Source organism: Psammomys obesus, unplaced genomic scaffold (genome assembly GCF_907164565.1).
Source record: "Psammomys obesus unplaced genomic scaffold, mPsaObe1.curated_primary_1811, whole genome shotgun sequence".
Lineage (NCBI taxonomy): Eukaryota > Metazoa > Chordata > Mammalia > Rodentia > Muridae > Psammomys > Psammomys obesus.
In genome coordinates, this window is record NW_026596046.1 from 20,632,580 (window position 1) to 20,656,362 (window position 23,783).

Below are 23,783 nucleotides of genomic sequence, written 5' to 3' on the forward strand. Positions count from 1 at the left end.
ATCTATCTATCTATCTATCTATCTATCTATCTATCTATCTATCTATCATTGGTGTCTAAGTGTGTCTCCATTTTTTTGTGTGGGGTGCCTGCAGAGGCCAGAAGACAACATCATCCTCTGGAGTTGGAGTTACAGGTGGCTGTGAGCTTCCCCATATTGCTCCCTGACATAAAGAATATGAGCCAGTACCTGGCTTCTTTCTTCTTTACTTTGTCCAAAAATAAGGTAGTTAAGCAAAGAGAATTATTCACAGTTAACGACCTGGTGGCCAAAGTGCATTTCCTCATATGCCATTGATTAAATTTTTTTCTGAGCTTCTAAAATCTAAATTGAAGCATTTGATAGATGAACATAATTTCCATTATAATTTTTAAAGAACTGTTGCTGTTCTCCCATGAAGTATGCTGTTTTGCTGGGGCCGCCTAGTCCATGGGTTGTGTTACTGAAGTGCCTGTTTGTATGTTTCAGTTTCTGAATGTAACTCCTTGTCTGTCCAGTTTCTTACTTTCTAGTTTGTGTCTAAGAAGCTTTCCTTCACACTGTCCATGCCCTTGTGCCCTCCAAGCTCATGTACTCTGTTTGCTCTTGGCTCTCCTGACTCCTCCTACCCTGGGCCATCACTGCTTTCTCCATGGGTTCCATGTCTAATAGCTACAGAAAGGTTCCAGCTTCCCGTAGCAAGACTCCAGTAACACTGGCCAAGAAACCCTTGTTAGACCCATTGTTACTCCTGCACACAGCTCTTGGTTCTGGGACCTTTTATCTTTTTTGTGAAGAGTCAGTAGCCTGATGAACTGGATTCATCCAGAACCTTGCCGTTTACTCTGTCATAAAGAGTCACACCCATTTGTTCTACTTTTCTTCTTGGATTTCCAGAGCTGGTGCTAAGAGATCCTCTGGCCAGTCTTTACTCCCTACACACAAGGATACTGAAAACTCAACAGACACCCACAAATGTCCCCAAACCATTACTGTTTTCATCATTCTTACTCATCTTATATGTATCCCAACAGTATGCTGCAGATTTGACGTTGAATTTCTCATCTAATCCCATCAGCAGCCATTTGATGCTGGTCTTATTCTAATCTTCATGTGAGGGTGACTAAAGCATGAAGGAGTCAATTAGGTACATAGCCTAATTTATTTGGTCCCAACACTAGAAAAGCTATAAAACTAAAAATAAAGGAAACTGGTACTGTAAAGATGGCTTATCATTTAAGATTATATTCTGTCCGTGTAAAGGGCACATGTTCATTTCCCAGCATCCATGTCAGGTGGCTCATCATTAACTCCACTTCAGGGAACTCAGTGCCCTCTTCTGGGCTCTGGAGGCATTTTGCTCACGTGTACAAACATGTATGTGGACATGATTTTAAAAGAGAAGTAGCTAACTGGTCTGAGTCACACAATAAGTGCTGCATTCCAGATTCAAATCTCTACCTCAGGGACAATCCTAACCCTTTTAAAGAGAAAGAAATCCTCCTCAGCTAAACAGGGCTTCCAGGTGCATTGTTTTCCTGTAGATGTTTTGTGTATATTATAAAACACACACACAAATTTTTTTTTAATTAGGAAATAAAATAACTACTTTGGGGGGCGGTTGTACAGATACATGCTATCTGTAATTGTGGTTTGGGTTTGTATTAAATACCTAATAATACTTCGTAACAAGATACTCCGAAATGTAATAGTCTGAAACAACATTGCTTATTTGTCCTTTGGTCAGGAGTTTGGAGGCCGTCGAGCTAGACTGCCCAGCCAGTGGCTTTCGTCCATACTCTGGGTTGCCACGTGCTGGTTAACCGTGCTTCCAGGATTTACTCGTCTGGACTAAGTATTGGTTCGGTCCACAGGGCCCTTCACTTGGTACTCAAGTGTCCTGCAGCAGAACATAGGGACTGACTTCAGTCCAGGGCCAGCTTTAGCAGTCACATCACCCACTTCTACAGTGTTAGGATGTCAAGCGTCAGTGTTACGGTCAGGGGCCACTGTAATGTTAGGAGGTCAAGATGGTTGAAGTCCCTGCGAGGCTGGGTGCTAACCAATGCTTCATTGTTTTTAAACTCTTGACACATTGTGCTGTAACCATTCAGAGATGTCTTGTAGGCTCCATGATTGTGAGTGTTGGTGGGTCCCAGTGGAGAAGTGCCTCGCTGGCGGCCTGCACGGAATCATAGTTCGCATTTTAGAACATCCATCAGTTTCGTCAAGTTTTTGATGAAATGCAGAAAATATGTCTGCTTTTTCTGGTGTCACTTTCTCTTACTCCTTAGTGTCTGTTTCTGCTTCGCAAGTGAAGTATCCATTGTAACATTCTTAAAGTAAGGGAAGAACACTACCTTCCGAGTTTTAAAAGGTTAATGCATGGAGTGTTTGTGTTGATTTTGGCCACAGAATAGCTACCAGAAAAGTTTTCAGATCCTTGATTTCAATGTTGACTCCAAGTCTCAAATTTCATTCTGAAACTTTCTTCTTTCCTCATTCTAAGCCATCCCTTTGTCTAAAAGAGATAGATTTAAGCATGGATAATATAGACAAGTGTATATAGGTTGGACTTTGTCATTTAGCTGATGGAGAGCTAAAACATAGCCTTTGTCTTCCTGTTATTGCTGTTTTCCTGTGTTATGAGTGTTACCAGTATCTGTGTAGCAATCCATTAAGGTAGGTTTCAAATCTCCTACAGTGAAGCTAAGGTTGAATAATAAATCTACCCACATAAGCAAGGGAAAGCCATGATATGCTGAAAGGGGAGTAAGGGTGAAATGGCATCCGTCTTCTCTCAGGATTCCCTGTACTCCAGTGTGGCTCGCAGCCTTCTGGTCTATGGGGCTATATGTCTATGGACAGGGCCTAGGCTCTAAGGCTGGCCAACCAGCTTCAGAGCCAGATTCTGCCACATAGTTGCTGTTGACTTTGGGCACAATTTTTTTTTTTTTTCACTCTCTCCAGCTGTTTCCTCATCTACACAATGAGAACATTAATCTGTCTGCTTCTTCTATGGGATCCACTTCTAAAATGCTTGACTGGCATTTTAACACTATAAATACTGTTAGTTATTTTTGGAACTTTAGTTCAAAAATAAATGAGCATTGAAGTTCTTATAATCGCTCCCTGTCCTTTAATTAACAAGCTTCCGTAAGGCCTTTCTGCCTCCAGAAAGTTCCCGTGCTTTTGCATGTTGAAAACTGAACACTGGAGAACTGTGAAGCAAAGTGTTGAATCAAAGCAATACCATATAAGAATGCCCTCAAAATCTTTACACAGCATTAAGAGATTTGCTCTGGCCTATTGGGAGGACAAAGTGGCAGCTGACTGTAGGAAGGAGTGAAAAGGCAAATCCCAAATGCAGAGCTCAATCCCCATCTGTGCCCTCTCCTTGTATGTACTCTTGGGTCAAAACAATTGTATAGCAAGCCCACACGCAGAACAGAATGCAGAGGGTGCAGTAGCTAGTTTCTGAGGATCTTGAACCCCACGGTTCTGTCATGTGCTTTAACAAATAGATTTGTCCTGCTTTGTTTGTTTCTGAGAGTCAAAACCAGGGCCTTGTGCATAGTAGACAAGCACTCTTCCACCAAAAGAGACCTCTGACAACCCTGTCAGTACTTTTATTTTGAGACAGCGTCTCACTATATTGTTCAGGTTGGCCTTGAATATATTCTGTAGCTGGAGCAAACACTGAAGTAGAGATTCTCCTGCCTCAGCTCCCTGAGTAGCTGGGATTCAAGGTCTCTGTCACCAGGCTTGTCTTACAAATTACTATTTTAATATGAAGTTCTAATAGTTTCTGAGATATCATTGTAAATACTTTGTGTATCTGTGTTAATTTTATATGTACTATGACATACATGTTACATACATACAAGTAAATTTGCAGGCATGATGATGATAAGTCAGTTTGGACCTCATCTTGGCTGGCTGGCTCTACAAGTCATTTAAAAGAGGGTGGCCTATTCCTAGTTCTGTGACCTAGGAGCTTATTTCATTGTAACGTTCCAGTCAGCAGCCACTGCCTAAGTCATCCTGGTTCCTCTGTGACTGTTAACTTGTTTTATTTTGTCATCTAGGTGAAATGCCTCAGCTTGTGAAAGGAATGAAGCTGTTAAACCAAGCTGATCCCTGTGTCCAGATTTTGATTCAGGAAACAGGAGAGCATGTTTTGGTCACAGCGGGGGAGGTCCACCTTCAGCGATGTTTGGATGACTTAAGAGAAAGGTCAGATTAAAATGCTAGAGATGGAGAAATGAGAACTCTAAAACCAATGAGATGTTTTAATGTTTCCCAAGCAGGTCAAACTGAGAGTGTGGCTTATTTTGGGAGAAAAGTGCAGTGCCCTCAAGTCAGACATAAAACTGCTATTGGGTCATAAGTTTAAACTTTAACAACTAGACACTGACATGAATTTCATGCACTTGAATAATTTTGTATTTTAGCTTAAGTCATAAAACATTTTCATATCTATATATGTAGATTTTAAGCATCCACACAGCACATATCAAAGCAACAGAAATCTTATTTTGTAAGTACAGGCTGTGATTAGGACAGACTTCTTGTGAATGCTATAAAGTAAACCTTCTAGAAATTTCCTATGAAGGTCATATGTAAGTCATATGAGCATACCCAGTCACTTTATAAATAATGTTTTTTTCTTTGTTTTGTTGGTAATGTATGTTTATTGCAAAAAAAAAAAAACGTACACAAGAATAAGGATTATTGGTTGTACACAGAAATAACAGTTATGAGCATTCAGGTTCATAAACCCATTCGGTCCTGTGGGCATTTCCCTATGTGCAGCTGTCGGTGCTCCAGCTGTTACTGCTAACTCCAAAAGCACCTGCCGTAACTACCAGTAGTGTGTGAAAGTGCCTGCTCACACTTTGTCAACCTTTCAATCTGGAAGACAGAAGGGGTTTATTGTAATACACATTTCTGTGTTTTCCAGTGGAAACAATGAGAATTTTCCTGTAATAGCTCTTTTTTCCTTTCATTTTTAAATTTTCTGGGACAGTAATAATGGTAACGTAGGCAGTTAGAAGTGGTTGTTCTCTGGTACAGCATGTGATCTCTGTGTTTGTCATTCAACCACACGTTGGCCCCATAGACTGGATAGTGGCAGGAGGGTACTACAGCAGCCGCAGCAGGTAACTGTGGACTGGGGCGGCAGTGTGCAGTGGTGTCCTTGTGGGATGAGGCAGAGCTCCTTCCAGATGGAGTCTCCCATGCCTTCTTCACTGGGGAATGCCACCATAGCTTTTCCTCATTCTGTGTTTGTACAGCCACGATCCACACAAAACTTGCAGGTAGATTTCCATCTCTTGTCACCATTCGCTCAGAGTCCCTGAAGTTCTGTCTGGGTAAGAGATAGAAAAGACTTCCAGGAAGGACAGCTCCCAAAGGGTTCCTCCCATTGAATACTAACCAGGCCCAGCCCTGCTTAGCTTATGAAATCACAGCCAATCAGGTGCGTGAGGAGGTGTGACCCCAGACTCAGGGTTCCCTACAAAGCTTTAGAAGTTTTATTTGCTTGTTTTGTGTATTTGGTTATTTACCCCATTTCACTCACCCACTGACAAGGTAAAATCCATATTATGTAAATGTTCTTAATATCAAAAATAAGCATAATTTGTAATTACATTGAATGGGAACAATGAAAACTCTAACATCTTTTTTAAAAGTATATACTGCTTTATTAAAATACCACAAGAGTTTTCTCTCTCTTTTATTTAGAGTTTCCCTGTATAGAACACAGTTTGGCCTTGAAGTCACAATCCTCCTGCCTCTGCACTCTGGGGCAGATATGTGTTGTAATCCCATTTAAATTCTGATGTGGTCCTTAACTGTGTGACTAAACATTTCTGAAAATACTGCTTACCATCCCCTCACTTAAGACAAACAAAACAGTTCAAACAATTTTCTTCATGCGTCCCCCGGTGATAGAGGAATGACCCCGAGCCCATCATTCCCCGTCAGAACTCAGAACTTACCTGGCTCCCAGAAGAATGGAATCTCCCTGCTCCATACAGAAAGGTGGTCGCAGAGGGTCAGCTTAGCTGAGTGCAAGTACTAGAGGATGCGGGGGCAGGTGCACTGGCTCAGTTGGGTCGCGCTTTGTGGCCATAACAAGTGCTGCTTTTGAACCCCAAGAAACAGAACTGAGTGGTGTTGACAAAGGGCCGTTGTATTCTGCAGTACCCCAGTGCCCTGTGATAAATAAGGACGTGTATGGGGGCCAAGTGTAGTGAGAAGGAATTATCCTGAATTGCCTGTCAGGTGGGGTCTGATTGAGGGATGTATGTCACTGGGGGCGTGTCCTTGAAGGAATGTCCATTTCCTCTCCCCCTCCCCACGCGTGTAGAACTTTTCAAGCTGATGTGAAATTTTGAAATTTTCACAAAAGAGCCAGTAATAACCAAAGAAGAACTCCCAGGTGGGTGTCCTCACTGTGCTGGGACTGGAACTCGGTCTCCTTTAAAGCAACAGTGAGACTGCGATGTTGTCCACAGAGGTGATGGACTAGTGCAGACTCCAAAAAACAGGTTGCAGTGCAGAGCAATGGGGGAAGGACAGATTTTCCGGTAAGTAGTGCTGCCCAGTTAGATATCCAGAGCGGGGGGGGGGGGGGGGGGGGGGGGGCGGGAGAGAGGGGGGGAGGGGGGGGGGGGGGGGGGGGGGGGGAGACAGAGACAGACAGAGAGACAGAGGGAGACAGTACTCGTTTCATATCTTACTCAGAAAAGTGTGTTAGGTAGGTTGTGGATTAAAGTGTGAAGACTGAAAACTTCTATTGTCTACAAGATACTGTAAGGGAACAGGTTAGTGAGCTGGGTAAGAAAGTTTGGTATTCAAGGGACAAATGTCAGTGAAGATTTAGTCAGTCCTCAACAGTCTGCAGAGGGAGAGCGCAAGCACCAGTGTGCTGTAACCTTTGTAGTAGCTGCAGCATGTGAGACCTACACCCGCATATCTAGATAATGCCTAAAAATACTCAAGAAACGCTGCAGCCCAAAGGTCCGTTACCAACACCAACAGGCACATCACAGCAGGAATCTGAAGGCAAAAGGCCACTTAAAAATGTACTGAGCCAGTCAGCACTTTATAATATGTAAGTTCACACATAAGTGAGGGGCCTAGGATCATGAAGTAAAGGTTTGCCTTGGGAGCATGGAGACCTGAACTTAGGCTTTGACTGATATTAAAGAGGCAGAAATGCTGGCACTTGTAATCCCATTGCTGGGGAGGTAGCAACAGGCCAGTCCCTGGTGGCGAGAGAGCCTAATCTATGTGGTGAGTACCAGGCCAGTGAGAGACCCTGCCTCAAAAGCAGGAAGATGGCGTCTGAGGCACAACAGCCAAAGTTGTGCTGTGGCCTGCACATGTCCTCACACACACGTGCATCACAGGCACACAACATGAGATAGCTCTATGTACCCACTAGTATTCAAAGTTTCTAAAGACATCCTCAAATGACTGAGATTCAGAATGATATGCCTGACACACAACTAATGCGAGTAGTACTTGCTACACTATTGGAGTTTGGTTTGTTGTCTCCTACGAAAACAGGCATTTCCCTCTGCTTGGCTTATCTTCCATTTCTAATTCTCTGCATGTGTAACAAAGCTGGGCAAATGTTTGTCAAGGTTGAGTTCTCTTGATACATTTTTGTTCTAGGGTAGGTTTTCACTGCATGGCCTGGGATGGCCTGACACTCCCAGGCTCCAGTTATCTCCCTGCCTCAGCCTCCTAAGTATCTGGAACTATAGGAATGCACCACCATAAGAAGGCTGTCACTAGTTAAAGTGAAAGTGATTGAGGATGACAGCCGTTGTTGAGCTTTGGTGTACACACACATACTCATACACACACTTAAACTGCAGAGTATGGAGATTTGCCTTTAAATAGTGAAAGCAGAGAGGGGACTCAGGTTACAGTAGACAGTATAGTTGCCTGTGAGGGATTCGGAAGAGATGGGAAAGTGCCTTCTTATGGCTAGGAAGCTGTTTTAGCCTAGGCCATGGTTTGCGTGGATGTTCACACTGAGCTAACGATCGCAAAGCAGTAGATTCTTTGTGTACTGGTCTTTGTGACTACTGTATTTCACAGGTATATTAAGAACGTTTATGGCCAACGAGGACTGTTTTTAGTTGTCATGGAGCATGCCTCTTATTTCAACTTCTTCAGAAGAGGGAGAGGTGAAGTATCAGCTGTTGTCGCTGGGCTAGAGGAACTGTCAGAGTTCTTAGCATCCAAATCTTAGATACAGAGCAGATGGAGCAGAAACCCACATGAAGCACTGTCACAGCTATAGTAGAAGCCTACTGCACTTTTCTTTCTATCTGTCTGTCTGTCTATGTATCTGTCTATCTATCTATCACACATCCTCTTTTGATCTATTTATTTATAAGTAGCAGCAGGCTCTGCACTGCCATGGTTACAAAGCTTGTGCTTCTGCCTTGTAGGTGTGGCAGCCCCACACTTCCCTCCACAGCGTGGATAGCTTTAATAGGGGCAGTCTCTATAGCAGACTTCTTAGGACCTCAGAAATCCAAAGTAGTGCATAGATTTTTTTTTTTTTTTGGTATGCTATAATAAAAGGTAACTATAATATTACCGCTGCATTGTCTCAGTTTCCACAGCTTTGCAGTTGGCTTCCTTGAACTATATACACATATAGTCTCTAATAATTTAAGAACTTTTCTCTTTAAAGAATTCAGCTGTAAACTGGAGAGGTGACTCAACAGTTACGAGCACCTACTGCTCTTGCAGAGCACCAGACCAGTCCTAGCACCACCGTTGGGCAGCTCACAGCTCCAGGAACTTTATGCCCTCTGCTCTCTGCGCTCACTGCACACACGTTACACATAAACGCATACAAGTACACATACATATACAGAAATAAAAAGTAACCTTTTCCTAAAAACCTGCAAGTTGAAAAATTAAAAGCATCTTTAAGATAGTGTAATGAAATACACACACGTTTAGATTTATGTTCAGCACAGGCAGAGAGACTTACTGAAATAAGGCTGGAAGTCACAGTTTTGGTTGGTTTGCCTTCCTTCTATCCTTCCTTCCTTCCTTCCTTCCTTCCTTCCTTCCTTCCTTCCTTCCTTCCTTCCTTCCTTCCTTCCTTCCTACCTTCTTTCTTTTTGGTAATTTCAATCTGCTTCTACTCACCCAGCCTCCAACAGTTAACTGATAAATTTAAATCTTAGACCATTGGCAGTTTTCTTTGCTATATGGCATTTACTTGCTCTGCCTCCTTGTATAACTTATTTTATTAAACCTAGGTGAAAATAAGTGATTTTTAAAAACCTACAAGATTTCTCAAAACAAGGAATTTTATCGTGATACTGTGGGTTTTTTGTTGCTGTTGTTTGTTTGCTGAAGTGCAGACTAATTATTACTTAGCCACATGAAATTGTGAATCCAGTAAATGCTTTTCATAAGTAGTCAAGGAGCTCTAACATGAATTTGGCTTCTTTTTCTAATGACATGAAACAAAAAATGGTTTGCGCTTTCAATAGTATGATTTCAATAGCTTGTAAATCTGCATAAAAAGGAATTAAGCCCTCGCCGGGGCAGGTGCTGACTAGGATAGGGTGGGATGCTCAGACCCACGTGCCCCACTGTCCACCTAGCAACAAGAATGGCTCACTAGTGTTGATGCCGTAGTAAACTACACCCTCAGTGGGGAGAACCACATGCCTAAGGGAAGACCAGGTTAGCTATTTGGGGCTAGTCAGTGGCCGTTTTTATTATTTCAGAGGTACCTAAATACTTTTTTTTTAACAAAGAATAAGTATTGAATGCAGTTTTGACATTTTAAATAATGATTTTATATAGATTACCTTGATATTTTTAGCATATTTTGTTTTATATCATAATTTCAATTATACGGACAGACCGCATACAAATTAATTTTACATTTGAAATCATTTGACATTTTGAATTTTTTCTTTAACATGCTGTTGAACTCAGCTTTTCACTATAGTGTAAATGGTGGGGAATGTGAATGCTAAAATTAGACTGAGAGTTAGATCTTCAATTCTCCACTTTCGAACCTCTTAACATGTATATGTACCTGATTTTTCTCCTCTACACAGTAAGGATCGTATTAGTGTCTGTCAAGGAAATTACACATTTGTGAAGGGCTTGGCATAATGCTTCAGGGTAGTAAGTGACATCACAAAGCAAAATACACATGAATATTCTCAACACTTCACTGTTACTTTGTTTCTTTTCCATCTGAATTATTTGTTGAGATTAAACTACAGCTTCATCTGTATTTCCTCTCAAGTTTGGGCATCAAAGTAACTTTTAATTGGACAGTGTTGGGTAGTCATCCATCTTGTGTATCCTGGAGCAGACATGTACACTTGAAGTAAGCTAATCCTTGAAAGAGAAAAACCCTTGCTGGTAGAGCCGTAGCTCTTGGTGGAAGTAGCCTTCTACCATGCTTTTTTCCTTCTAAACAGTATAGTCTGTTTGGGGTTCCATATGCTAAAATGTATTTGAATATCATTTTCATTTAAAAAGGTACTTATTGAATTTTCAAATTTATTGTATAAATATGGCCCTATTTACAAAATGCTAGAAAGAGAAAGAGATCTAGGGAGAACTGTCATCACCCAGTTTTCTTATGGAATGAATTTCTCAGGGAAGGGTTCGTTCCAAGATTCCAAAAATTAATAGAATGTTTTGTACGTGCACGAATGCGCGTGCGCGCACACACACACACAGATGTAAAGTACCCAAGAGCTTCAGTGTGAATCGACAATGGCGTAAACAGAACATAAGACGAAAAGAAAGCTTGCCCCATTCTGCAGAGTCAGCCCATGCCAGTTCCAGTGTCTGTCCTGGGTGAGCTCATACCTGAAAAGAAAGAAACTAAACCTAATATCATGTGGAAAGGGAACTGTCTGAGCTCTGTGCCAGATTAGGGCTCAAGTCCTGTGCCATCCAGTACTGCAGACGGTATCTCTGTGAAGCTGCAGGACTGTATGAAGCTGTTTAAATAATAACAGTGAAATTGAAATTTCAATGCTTCAACAACACTAGTCGTATTTCCAGTGCTCAGCCATGTATGGATATTTACATTTAAATAAATTTTAAAATCTTTTTCTTTTGTTGTACTAGCCACCTTTCCAGTCCTCAGTTATCAGAGAGAAGATAGAGAGCTTCTTGTCACTGCAGAAGGTTTGTGGTGAAATGCGAGTCTAGACAGTCCTGTGTCGTTCTGGCTTCATGTCAGTGCCAAATGTATCATGCAGCTCTGACAGTCTCTTCAAAGCTGTGGTCACTGGGCTCCTCTTCTCCAGATGGAGGTGTGGCAGATTTGATCTTAAAGGCATCCTGTGTCAGATGCCACTACAATATTTCTTTTCCACTCAAAACCACCTAAATAGATGGTTTGTTTGTCTTGAGAATAAACAAAGTGGCGACATCCCAGCACAAGTAGGGAGCTCCCCGGAGGTACAGTCCCATCAGAGGTTGTCTCTCAATCTGAAATGAAAGCACTGTGTGAATCGAGATAAAATGTAAATTACAGGTCTCTCGTAGAAAACGATTTTCATGTTTCTGTGTTTCTCCACTATCTCCATGTCTGATGCAGTGCTATGATTCTAACCATCTATTATTTCTCATGCTCTCATAGGTTTGCAAAGATTCACATCAGTGTATCTGAACCCATTATTCCATTCAGAGAAACAATCACAAAACCTCCCAAAGTTGACATGGTCAACGAAGAAATAGGCAGGCAGCAAAAAGTTGCTGTGATACACCAAACAAAAGAAGAGCAAAGCAAAATCCCAGAGGGAATCCAAGTGGACTCAGATGGGCTGATCACCATCCCGACGCCCAATAAACTGGCCACACTCAGCGTCCGTGCAGTACCGCTGCCAGAAGAAGTCACTCGGATTCTGGAAGAAAACAGCGACTTGATTCGTTCAATGGAGCTTTTGACGTCCTCCTTGAATGAGGGCAGAAATACGCAGGCGATTCATCAGAAGACCCAAGAGAAAATCTGGGAATTCAAAGGGAAACTAGAGCAACACCTAACAGGGAGAAAGTGGAGGAACACTGTTGACCAGATCTGGTCATTTGGCCCAAGAAAATGTGGGCCCAACATCCTTGTCAGTAGAAGTGAAGATTTTCAGAACTCAGTCTGGTCTGGCCCTGCTGGCAGAGAATCAAAAGAAGCCAGTAGATTCCGAGATTTCGGCAATAGCATTGTGAGTGGCTTCCAGCTAGCAACCCTTTCTGGCCCCATGTGTGAGGAGCCCCTCATGGGTGTCTGCTTTGTTCTAGAAAAGTGGGAACTAAATAAATATGCAGAACAAGGAGCAAGTGATAAACAGAGCCAAGGTCAGTGTGACCTGGCAGGAGAAGGACAGGGGGGAGGTACAACCTGTCACATTGAAGATGAAAACCAAGAGCAACAAGATGGCTGCCCAGAGCCTTCTGAAGTAACTTCCCAGAAAGGAGACTCTCCCGTCACTGACTGCTATGGACCCTTCTCTGGGCAGCTGATCGCCACCATGAAAGAAGCATGCCGCTATGCTCTGCAGGTGAAACCTCAACGCCTGATGGCAGCTATGTACACATGTGACATCATGGCCACCAGCGATGTCCTGGGTAAGGAGGGAAGGATGAGGAAGAGAGATGCCCTGAGTAACAATGTCTGCTGTATGTTAAACCCACTTAATGTTTTGTTGGAGCCACATCATCTAATTTACTACTAAAGAATTAAGAGGTTTCTGAAAGCCAGAGACCTTATATGTTAAAATCTTGAGAGGGAAAATACATGTCTACTCTAAGTCTTTTCTTTTGGAGCAAATGTATCTTCTTTATACTTTAAGGTCAGATCTTTGATTAAGTTTGGAGTGATTTATTTGTGTGTGTGCAGGGTAGGAGAGACAGATCTAATTTTATCTTTTGCAGTTGGATATCCAGTTTTACCAGTACCATTTATTGAGTAAGCTGTCTTTTTACCAGTTTGTGATTTTGGTGCCTTTTTCAAACATTAGATGTCCTTAGCTGTGTTGAATTTATCTCTAAGCTTATATTATGTTCCATTGGTCTCCATGTTTGAGTCTGTGTCTGATATCATGCTATTTTTGTCACCGTGGCTCTGTCATATAGCTAGATATCATGTAGTGTGGTGGCTGATAAATTGCTTTGGCTGTCCCTGGTCTTTTATATTTCCAGACAGATTTCAGATTCTTTTGTCCAGGTCCATGAAGAACACCATTGGAATCTTGATGGCCGTTGTATTGGATCTGTAGGCTACTTTGATTGAGTGCCCATCTTCACTGTATTTTGCTAGGAACTTGGAAGGGCTTTCCACCCTCCGGTGTCTTCTTCAGTTTCTTTTATCAGCTTTTTAAAATTTTTCTTAAAGAAGTCTTTCACTTCCTTGGTTTAATTTATTCCTAGACTTTTTAAAAGCTTTATAAATGAAATATTTTTCCTACTTTTTTTTTTTTTTTTTTCTTAAGTTTTATGGTGAAAAGTCTGGCCAGTAAGAATAGAACCCCAGTTTGGCAGCATTTTTGTCCCAGTTGAATAAGCATTTCAGCCTGTAACCATCCGAGCCATCCGGGCAGTTGTAAGAATAAGCCACCATTCTTGCACAAGTAGCACAAAAGTGATATTGTAAATGCTCAGTCCTGAAGAGGAGTCACTTGGGCTTTCTCAGACCCTTTAACTACCAGCTGTTATATCAGATCGCTTTCTGAGTTCCCTCTCTTTAAACGTGTTGGGGACCTCGGGACACATGGAAGTTGGTTCAAGGTGGCTGTTTTGGTGTTTGTTCAGCGCTGTTTTACTTGGGCTTACTTTCTTTTATTAAAAAGAAAAAAGTCAGGCTTTGTGGTTCTTGAAAATTCAAGTGAGCACAAACACCATTCCTCGAGGTGTCCTGGACATAGTATATATCTTTTCTGTAGGAATCTTGGAACTGTTAGTGATGGTGAAATTATAAAAGGTGGAAGTTAACCTGAGAATTTATTGTCTGTCTTCTGGCTGAAGGGCTCTTTGAGTCAATATATAGTTAATTACATTCTAAGTAAATTTGCTTTACTGATTAGTTCCCAAAAGAAGAATCTGAGGTTCTTTTTTTTTTTTTCCACCTCAAAAGAAGTTTAGGCTTATATCATAATAAAGTTCTTTGAGACAAAGTGAATATCTGTAGCAACATTTCAAAACAACATGGCTAAGCAAGTTAGGTAGGTGTAGTCACAGAGGCTACTGAGCGGCAGTGTGCCCTCTGTGATGGAGCTCCGTATGTGGGGGCTGCACCCAGTGACCGCCACTCCTCCTGAAGGTAGCATGCCCACCCGCACCTCATACAGCCTGTCATCTGTCTATTCTGCATTTCCCTTGAGAGCCTTCTTAGAGGTACAGATGGAGCGGAATGCAGTCAAGTGACCTGGATCCCTTCAAATCCTGGGCCACTCTTTTACTTTGGCAATCTGCACGCTCCACCTGTTTCTAACTGTCTGGCAATGGGCAGCTCAGCCGATTCCGTGATTAAGACTTCCCAAGCAAGGAATGTGTCCACAACCTGGGCAGAGCTCGTGGGAACAGCAAGAAAGCACCCACTCTTTACACCTACCTGCCCCACTTTCAGAGAGAAAGGGAGCAAAGACAACTGGTATGACAGTTCCTAGGGCAGTGCAGACAGGGGGACTGCTACCTCATCAAAACACCTGGTTCACTGACAGTTGACTTACACATGAAAGAAACAGAAAAGGAATCCATGTGTTGAGATTATTATTGGTTTTTTTGGACTTTTTCTCCTTTGTGTAGTTATATTGCTTATTATAGAATATGTCACAAGAAAATTAATTGTATACACTCAGATTATTGATACGTAAATACAGGAGACCATGAGACTACCCAATTTTTGCTGTCTAGGCAATCACCAGAGCATGGATCCCCATGGAAGACATGTCTAAGAAAACAAAAATGGGGCTAATATGTCTCAATCCCTAAACACCATGAAAAGAATTACCCACATGAGAGGCAGCAATGTGTGTCCGGGCCAGTCCCTTGGGTAATGGGTTCAGACATGGCTGCTTTATGTAAGAAAGATACTCGCCAGTGAAACGTGTCCCCAACACCACCAGAATGGTGAAAGGGCACAGCCCACAGAAACAGCCAAAGGATCACGGTAGCCTCCTCCCCGAAATAGAAACCTAACGCTCACAAATATAAAATCACTGCTACAGAGAGGCTGGACCAAGTTCAGTAAAGTGGGGAAGGCATCTCCGAGTTGTCTCAGCGCTTTTACTTCAGTACCTGCAGCCTGTTGTGAGCATGGGGGCTTATCTCTGCCTCGCAGCCTCCACTCACCGCACCCCACCAACACTGAAGTTAGGTGTGGGGTCTCGCCTCCTCTCCGAAGGATCATTTGCAATTGATTTTCTTTTCACTCTCCTACAACTTGTTGCTTTTCATGCTTGATTTTCTTTTTCTCTTTATGCATTTGAAATGGTCTTTCTAAAGCTCACAGTTCGTGGAGGTCTTCACCTGTGTCTCTGCTCACTATAAGAGAAGCCTGGTTCCTCCCCAAACCAACAGTTCTATGTGCTGCATTCCTATCTTTTGTCCTTTGTTTCCTGAAAAGACAAGTTTTCAGCCTAACACAGGAGTCAGCGGCAGCTGTCCTGTGACCGGGTTGAAAGCCCCAGCAAGCTGGTCGCCCGAAACCACATCCAGTCCCTGTGCTGACTCTTCGTCCCTAGGATGACACCTCAGGGTGCCACCTGTCATCCTGTTCTTTTGTCTTCACACTGGCACACCGTACCTGGCTGCCATGCACAGCTGTGTGACTTCCCGGAGCCAGCTGCTCATCTGGACCCACTGGTTGGCACCCTTTCTGTGGAGCAGCGAAGTGTGGCTTTTCTTTGTCCCAGGTGCCAGTCTTCTGTGTGCAGTTATGCATGTAGTGTGGTTATAACAGACATGTTCTCCAAAACCAGCTGGCTGCCGTCCCCACCGCTGGGAACCTTTCTGGATGTTTTTACTCTTTTCCCTCCTGAATTGCTCTAAGTCCCATTCCTGGAGCATCTCCTCAGGCCTGTTTTCTCCTGCCATCTGGGGGACTCTTTGGCGTGGACAGCCAAGAGTTCAGGGTCCATCAACACAGTCAGATGTTGATATGTTTGTGTGTGTGTGTGTGTGTGTGTGTGTGTGTGTGTTTTCTTTTTCTTCCAAACTCCACAACTTCAATTGGAAAAAGAAATGGAGGAAAAAAAAAAAAAAAAAAAGGCTTTTCTCAAGCCTTTTTTGCTTTTTGCCTGGATATCTGGAGATCTTCCAAGATGACTTCAGACTTCGGTGACTGTGCCTTTTAATTTTCTAGGAATCAATACGAAATGATTTTAGGTCCTTTTTATTTAGAAAATGAATTTCCTTTTTACATCTTAATTCTTCGTACACAGATTATTAAAATATATCCTTCTTTACACGGACAGAATTACATATAGTCAAAATGGGAAGCTTTGTAGGAAAATAATAATTTCCAAAGTATTTCATCTTGGGAAAAAAATCCCCCAAAAATAGCCTTTTTTTTTTTTTTTTTAAGTTTTAAAAATGCTTTTCAAAAAGTATCTATGGCTGTATCATTATTATTGTTCACCCATGAAAATTTCCTTTAATGGGCATGTTTGGCCATCATAAATACCGTTTACTTTGTCACGTGACCAGTAGTTGTCTGTCTTTGTCTTTCTTCATACCTGTTACTCTCTGCCATTGTCCTCAGCTATAACGGTACTCTTTTTGTCCGGCAGTGCTAGAGTTTAATCGCAACTATGATTATTGGATTAATTTGACCTGTAGGCGTTTGCGTTGTGAGGGCATATGCACTGGAACAAGCTAGAAACACTTGATTATCTTTGCTTTTAAAGCCTTTTTTTTCCCTCTGCATTTGAAATACTTTGTGTGTTTGACCAGCATCTCATAATTTTCAACAAGGGCTTGTTGGGCTGCAGGTGTTAATCTTTAAGTCAAGCATGGTTCTTGCCTTAACAGAGGAGGATGTTTTAGAAAACAAAAGGTATCGGCCTGATAATGTTTAATGGTAGCCCTGTAATTATTATGGTGTTATATCTAACCCACTGTCACAGACACTGATAGATTTTAGAATAACCTTATTTCACTTGGAGTAGGGCAGATATTAACCCTCTAAATTACCTTTACTTCCCAGCTCCTTCCCAGGCTGTCATTCCTATTGGAGCTGCCTCCCATCCATAATCCCAAAATACATGCTAAAATTCTTCATTTGGGCCAATTTCCTCCATCCATGCTGATCTGCCATGTTCTCCCATGATAACCCATGGAGGTGTGCCTCTTCCTTCTTTCTCCTCCTGTACTTGTTTCCTTCCCAAAATCCTTCTCTTCTCAAAGTCCTAGAACTTCGTCCACACCCACTCCATTCTGCCCTGCCCAGGATTAGGCCTTTTAATCCGCCAATCAGGAATAATCTCTTAAGCAACGCTTCAAACATTATTTTGAGGTTTGTGAGTTTCTACTCATTAAAGACAGCAAGCAGGCCTTGGGGAGCAAATTAATTAACACTCAAATACAAAGCACCAGACTAACCCCCAACAGGAGGTGACAAAGTTTAGTAATATTAAGTGAATAAAGAGTAAAATCCAGTTGTTCAGTGTACTGGTTTTCCGGTGGCTTATTATGAGAAATTAGGATTGGTGGAATGGAAGACGAGTAGAAGTCTTTGCAAAGTGATAGGTTGTTGAAATGGGTCTGGCTAGACTGAATCATTCCCAACTCGGCCAGCCAGTATTTATTGCACAGCACACAGAAGAGCAGTTGATCTGATGCTCATTCAGATTGGCTTTAGGGACTACAGTGCTCCCTCTCTGAGCCCAGACACTGCCAGCACTGCCAACTAAACCCCTACAAAATGACACTGTGCTACCTCTGTCCGGTGGAACTGGGTTCCTTCGCTAGTTCTCTCAGAGTATGCGTTACCCTGCCAGCTCCGTTATCACCTCTGGGTTTGATTTTGCCTTCTGTATCTGTAGGTAGTTGACAAAGACAGTGCAAACACGAGGCTCTGCGTGGAGAGTCACTGCAGACCTTCCAGAAATAGGTCAGCCTGCTATGCAGCTGCCTCTGACCCTGCAGCCGAACTTGCTTGTAGTAGCGAGCAGCCCACAGGCTCAGTGTGTCTACAGCTGGCTTCAGCTCAGCTTCATCATATCCAGCCTGTTAGTTGCAGTTGCTTGATTTTGCATTTGTAGCTCTATGACAGGAAAAAACTTCCATGTGACCTTGTTTGTAAGACTTAAATGCCCACAGTGTCTATGAGTCTGTGTGCATGTCTGTGTTTGAAAGTTGTCCACATGTGTTACCAACAATAACAAATCATGAGATGAAAAGAAAAAATATCTCCTTTGGAAATCAGCCTTTTATTTTCTATTTTATTTATTTATTCATTTATTTATTGTCATTACTTTCCTTAGAATGCTGTGCATAGCTGTAACCTTATGGTATAAGTATTTTTACATTTCTTTTAAAGCATGTGCCTATCTGGCCACTTATTCATAATTTTTATTTTAACCTCTGCATAATTCCTGTGAACTTGATGTGCTTTAATTTACTGACCTATCATCCTCAATTTGGAAATTCATTATTTCATCTTTGTTTATTGTAGAAGACAATATGGTATGAATAGCTACTTTTTTCCTATATTCAGACATTAGGTCTTTCTTTGCTTCCCATCTTTAAAGGCTGTAGATTAATCTTAGCTGTTTCATTAGAAGATGTATGTGAATCTGAAAGGCTGTAAAGACAGTGCTCAGTGGAGCTGACACAGACAGGGAATTTTTAGCTTTCAGTATCAAACAGTACAAGGTGTTCGAGAGAGTCCTTGAATCTGAAAAGAGTATTTATAGGGCTGGCCTAAGATGACATATTCTAGGCTGAAGGAGCTGTGGCCCTGGCGTACCTTGAGCTGTGAGCAATTCATTGGGGCTGAGGAAGCACACAGCTTGGGCTCTCGGGGCGGGTAACCACGGGGCCAGGGACAGGCTGAGGCATAGATAGTGTAGTCGTGGCCAAAACTGTTCACGTTGACCTGTTGCTTTTCTCTCCTGAAGAATTTTCTCATGTCTTGTGTAGAGCTCAGAATCTGAAGGCGCGTGAACAAAGGAAGGACTGACTGTTGTGATGCCCCCAGCCCAGTGAAGGAATAGCAGAGTATTTACAGTAGGCAGCCTGGGTCAGAAGCCCTCGTGGATTTCCCGGTGACAGTGATGGCAGGGTTAGCAGATGTCTAAAGGCTTGTAAGCTTTAGGCCCAGCCATCACAGGAGCCCAGTGACTATGGAAAGTTTTATTACAGTGTTTTTCTTTCTTCGGCGATCCATCACTGTGCCCTCAGATTTAGAATGTACTTCTAGCAGAATTAAAATTGAACGGCTCAAAAGTACATGATTAATTACCTTCAGTTTCAATTACAAGTATTGATCCCAACTGTTGGTATGGCCCCCAAGGAGAACAGTTGCCAGCCTGAGCAGCAGCCGTCACCAGTTGATCCTCATTAGCCCCTGACAGGATTCATTTACCCGTTTCCCTGTTCTCTCCCACCCCTCCTGCTTCTGGTCACTGTCATAGACTACCGTAATTTTTTTTTTTTTTCTGAGAATGTGGACTGAGCAGATGGCTCAGTGGATTCCATTGCTTGCCCCATAAGCCTAAGGACCCGAATTCCAATCCCTGGAGCAATGCGGAAGCCAGATGTGCACTGTAAGCATGAGATCTCAGCATGCCCGTGAGGGAGTGGAGGTGGACACAGTAGGACTCCCAAAAGCTCATGAGCCAGCTACCCCGGGGTACACAGCACACAAACAACAAAGAGACCCTGTCTGAAACAAGGCGGGTGGTGAGGACCTACTCCTGAAAGTGGTCCTCTGACCACAGTGCAAATACTGTGGCACGTGCAAACACAGGCGCAATAATAAAGAATAGAAGGTTTTTCCTAGATTAAGATAAAGATGACTTGTTCATGTGCACTGGATGTTTTGGTAACGGGGTGATCTGTATAGCAGATGGAGATTATTTAATAAAGTAATAGTTCTGATTTCTTCAGCATTTACAGACCGCTCTTAAAATACTGCATTGTGAAAGGCAGGGGAATAAGCCATTTTGGCTGATTTAGGGAGGTGGCTGAGATACAGCAGGGAATTCACAGCCTGTCTCTGAACGTTAGGCTAGATATCTGTCTTCAGGTGGCTGAAAGGCTGACTTAGGGAAGAGGGATCACACGTGTCCTACGTGGTAAATCGAGGCCTGAGAGGTAAAAACTTCAGGGGATCTTCAGATTTCAGGCTCAAGACTTGTCTAGCTGTCGAAGATAGACCCTGTGGTCTGCCCAGGAGCAAGCCAATTAGGACATACATTTCGAGTTTACCTAACTTATCTGGTCAAGTTCGCTAGCCCTCAAGTTCAGTCTTAACTGAACTTAGCCATTTTGTGATTTGGAAGCTGGCATTCTCAGCCCTGCTGGCAGGGTAGGGGCTGTCGCTGGAAGAGTACTTTGCCTCTTCACCTCCACCGTGAGAGGCCTGGTGTAGACAGTCTTAGGAATCTGCCCTAGGAGTCGATTACCACGCCGACGATATTCAAACTGGCTCCCTGACGGCTGGTTTAAAGAAGGGTGAGCATCACGGAACGCTCACAGGAAAGTTACACCTTCAGGAATTACAGAAATAAGCAGAATGGTGGCCCCGGGCCAGGCGTGTGAGGGCAAACACTCATCAGGGGTCTCCGGTACAGCAGAGGCCATGACAGCACGGTTGAGAAGCACACTGGTCAGGAGCTTGAACATCAGCATGCAACTCCAAGAAGCAGCTTAGTGCTCAAAGAACCTGGTTGTCAAAGAGCATTGGAGGAAGAAGTTAGAAGTTGTCTGCCTCGGAAATGTGGGCCAGGAGGAAGTGGTGGCAGACAAAGTGGAGAGCTGTGCCCTTCCGTGGCTAACAGAAGGGTCGCTATGTTAATCATCAAGGCCTTGTGGAACGTTTCTCTGGCTTTGCCTCCGTTGCTCCTTCCTAATCACTGGCAGAAGAGGGAATCTGCAGAGAGGAGGGTGCAAGGCAACGCTGCTCTGAGCCCTCATAGGTGGGTAGAGGTGGCTGCGCCAGGCACATCCCCTTGCACTGAGGAGAGGAGGTCAGAACTTAGAGTGGTGTCTGGGGAGCCTTGAACACTGCCCAGCCACACCTGTACACTTACGCATGCACAGATCACGTCTGCAATCAGTGGCTTTTTAAGCTGCAGGTGAAAGGTGAGGCTCTAATAATGAGCTTGTCTGTGACTTATCTGTCTTCCTTTCCATCGTTCTGCTTCCTGGTTGAAAGGGTGCCGAGCACCCACAGACATCTGTGCAGGGTGCCACTCCCAAGGGGCAGATGTGTCCCTTCTGAGTGTAAGACCGAATCTCACCTCGACGATTGTGTCAAGCAGAAGTTGAAGTGGCTAAGACTCAAGATTGTTAGACTTAGAGATTGTTACCAGACAGTAAAGATTCCAAGCGTGATCCAGCTCGAGGGAAATGGAATGCCCACATGCATCAAAGTTAATAGTATTGGTTTAGGAAAAATACAAGCAAATGTTGACACAGATGTGGTTTTTGATTGGTATAAAAGTACCATTGTCAGTCACTTGGTTACTGAGCTTAAATGGTCTCCTGTCACCTTTTGGTCATCATATGAAGAATACTCATAATTACTAATGCGTTTTAATACTCACAAGATTCCAGTCACACTCTTCTCATTGGATTTCATACCCAAAGGTAACTCTGCTTGGAATTCCAGACATCATGCTTCTCACACTGCATTGTGGGAATTGTCACTGGGGGACACAGTTTGCACTCTTGTTTTCTTTTATATGTAATTTTTTTCTCATTTTGCCCTTTTAATTAGCAGTAAAATATTCATGGTCTTGTAAACCAGGATTATTGAGAGCAGACAGAGTCACTGGTGTATCATTACTGGATGTGCAAATCACTGTGGCTTTGGGTCAAGTCGTGGTTGGTGGATGAACTTAAGTTCCGGTTTTGCAGGCCGAGTCTATGCTGTGTTGTCCAAGCGAGAGGGCCGAGTGCTTCAGGAAGAAATGAAGGAAGGGACAGACATGTTCATCATCAAGGCTGTGCTGCCAGTGGCAGAGAGCTTCGGCTTCGCCGATGAAATCAGGAAGAGGACCAGCGGACTGGCGAGCCCACAGCTGGTGTTCAGCCACTGGGAGGTGAGATGCAGCCCCCACCCCTAGGACCTGGCACCGTCTGAGTGAAGCTGGCCTTTACTGGTGTGGTGGCCCAGGCAAGGGATAAGTAAAAGCTGGCTGATCACGCCAACATGCATTCTGTTTCTAATGTAAAACTGAAGAGACGGAGCATTAATCCATCTTCCTTCTGCTGCAGGTGTATATTAAGTTAGAGAAAAATGACAGCTCTTTTGAAAGTGAAACTTGAAGAACTCTTTTCCCTCGGGGGTAGAAGGATGGGGAGAGATTCTTCCAGCATTTGGAGGGACGAGCCACAGTTTGTCTTTATGGCTTTCTGCCATTCTGGGAGGTGCAGTTCCATGGCTTCCCCAGAGGAACGGCGTAGCTCACCACGACCCTTCCTCGTCCATATGTGGAGTCAAGCAAACAGCAAATCCTCCCACAGTCACAGAGGGACACTCTGGTCACTGCAGGGAAGAGAAGGGAGTTGTGAGGAGTGTTCTGAGTGTGTGAGAGGGGTCAGGTAAGCCTTCCTGAAGAGATCCTCAAAGGAAAATGAGCCATTAAGTAGCAAAGAGAGTGCCCGATCAGAGGAGGGTAGGCCAGGAAATCTGCGTAAATGTTGTCTGTGCCTGAGTGGGATGATTCTGCTTATGAATAGTGACCTTGAGAGGTGCAGCACTGGCCTCACTGGTGCTGCCCTCGCTGAAGACAGCTTTCAGAACTCAGGCCGCTGATATCACAGTTGACAGTCATCCAGCTCGCAAGGGTGGCCTTGGTCAACACTGGCACAGAAAACTGGGCTATAGTGTCTCTCTGATCCCAACAGAAGGTATTGGCTACATAATGCCTGGGGCTTTCTATAAACAGAGCCTAAAATAAGCGTTCAGAGCTATTATACCGCATCACCGTTGGATAAGTGATACATCATATATTTTATTTTTGTTTTAAAAACTCATGAAAGGAGGAAGGCATGAAGTAAGTTTCTGAGGTTGACCTTAAATTTGCTATGCAGCTACAGCTGGTCTTGAATCCCGGGTCCTTCTACCTTCTACCTCCACTCCTCAGTGAATAAGGCTACCTACATATTTACACCACCAGGCCTGGCAAAAAAAAAAAAAAAAAAAAAAATTGCATACTGAGTGTTTTTTGTTTTTTTTTTTTTTTTTTTTGAAAATAATTTTATTGAGTTTCTTTAAATTTTTGTGAATGAGTCTGGGATGGGGGCTCAGGGGTTAAAAAAAAGCTTGATAAACAGACATGAGAAGTTGAGCCCAAATCCCCAGCACCCATGAAAAAAATCAAGTATGGCTGTGGATGTCTGCACTCCCAGCGCTAGGAAGAGAAGACAAGCAAATTCTGGCTCATTGGCCAGCCAGCCTCATTAAGACACCAGCCATCTTCCTCTGGCTTCCATGTACACATTCTAGCCATGCACCTACACATTCATATGCATGCAGCATGCAAGCGCGCAGGCGCGCGCACATACACACACACACACACACACACACACACACACACACACACACACAC

The 23,783-nt window shown here is 43.2% G+C and overlaps 1 protein-coding gene across 3 annotated transcripts in view; it reads left to right on the forward strand.

Annotated features, from left to right (window-relative positions):
• The window catches only part of Efl1 (elongation factor like GTPase 1), a 123,053-nt gene that overhangs the window by 96,339 nt on the left and 2,931 nt on the right, over nt 1-23,783 (forward strand). For all 3 annotated transcript variants that reach the window (XM_055623377.1, XM_055623378.1, XM_055623380.1), the window contains 3 exons: nt 4,068-4,215; nt 11,651-12,630; nt 22,087-22,271. In XM_055623377.1, the coding sequence (XP_055479352.1) occupies nt 4,068-4,215; nt 11,651-12,630; nt 22,087-22,271 (1,313 nt within the window). The remainder of the gene's footprint in view (nt 1-4,067; nt 4,216-11,650; nt 12,631-22,086; nt 22,272-23,783) is intronic.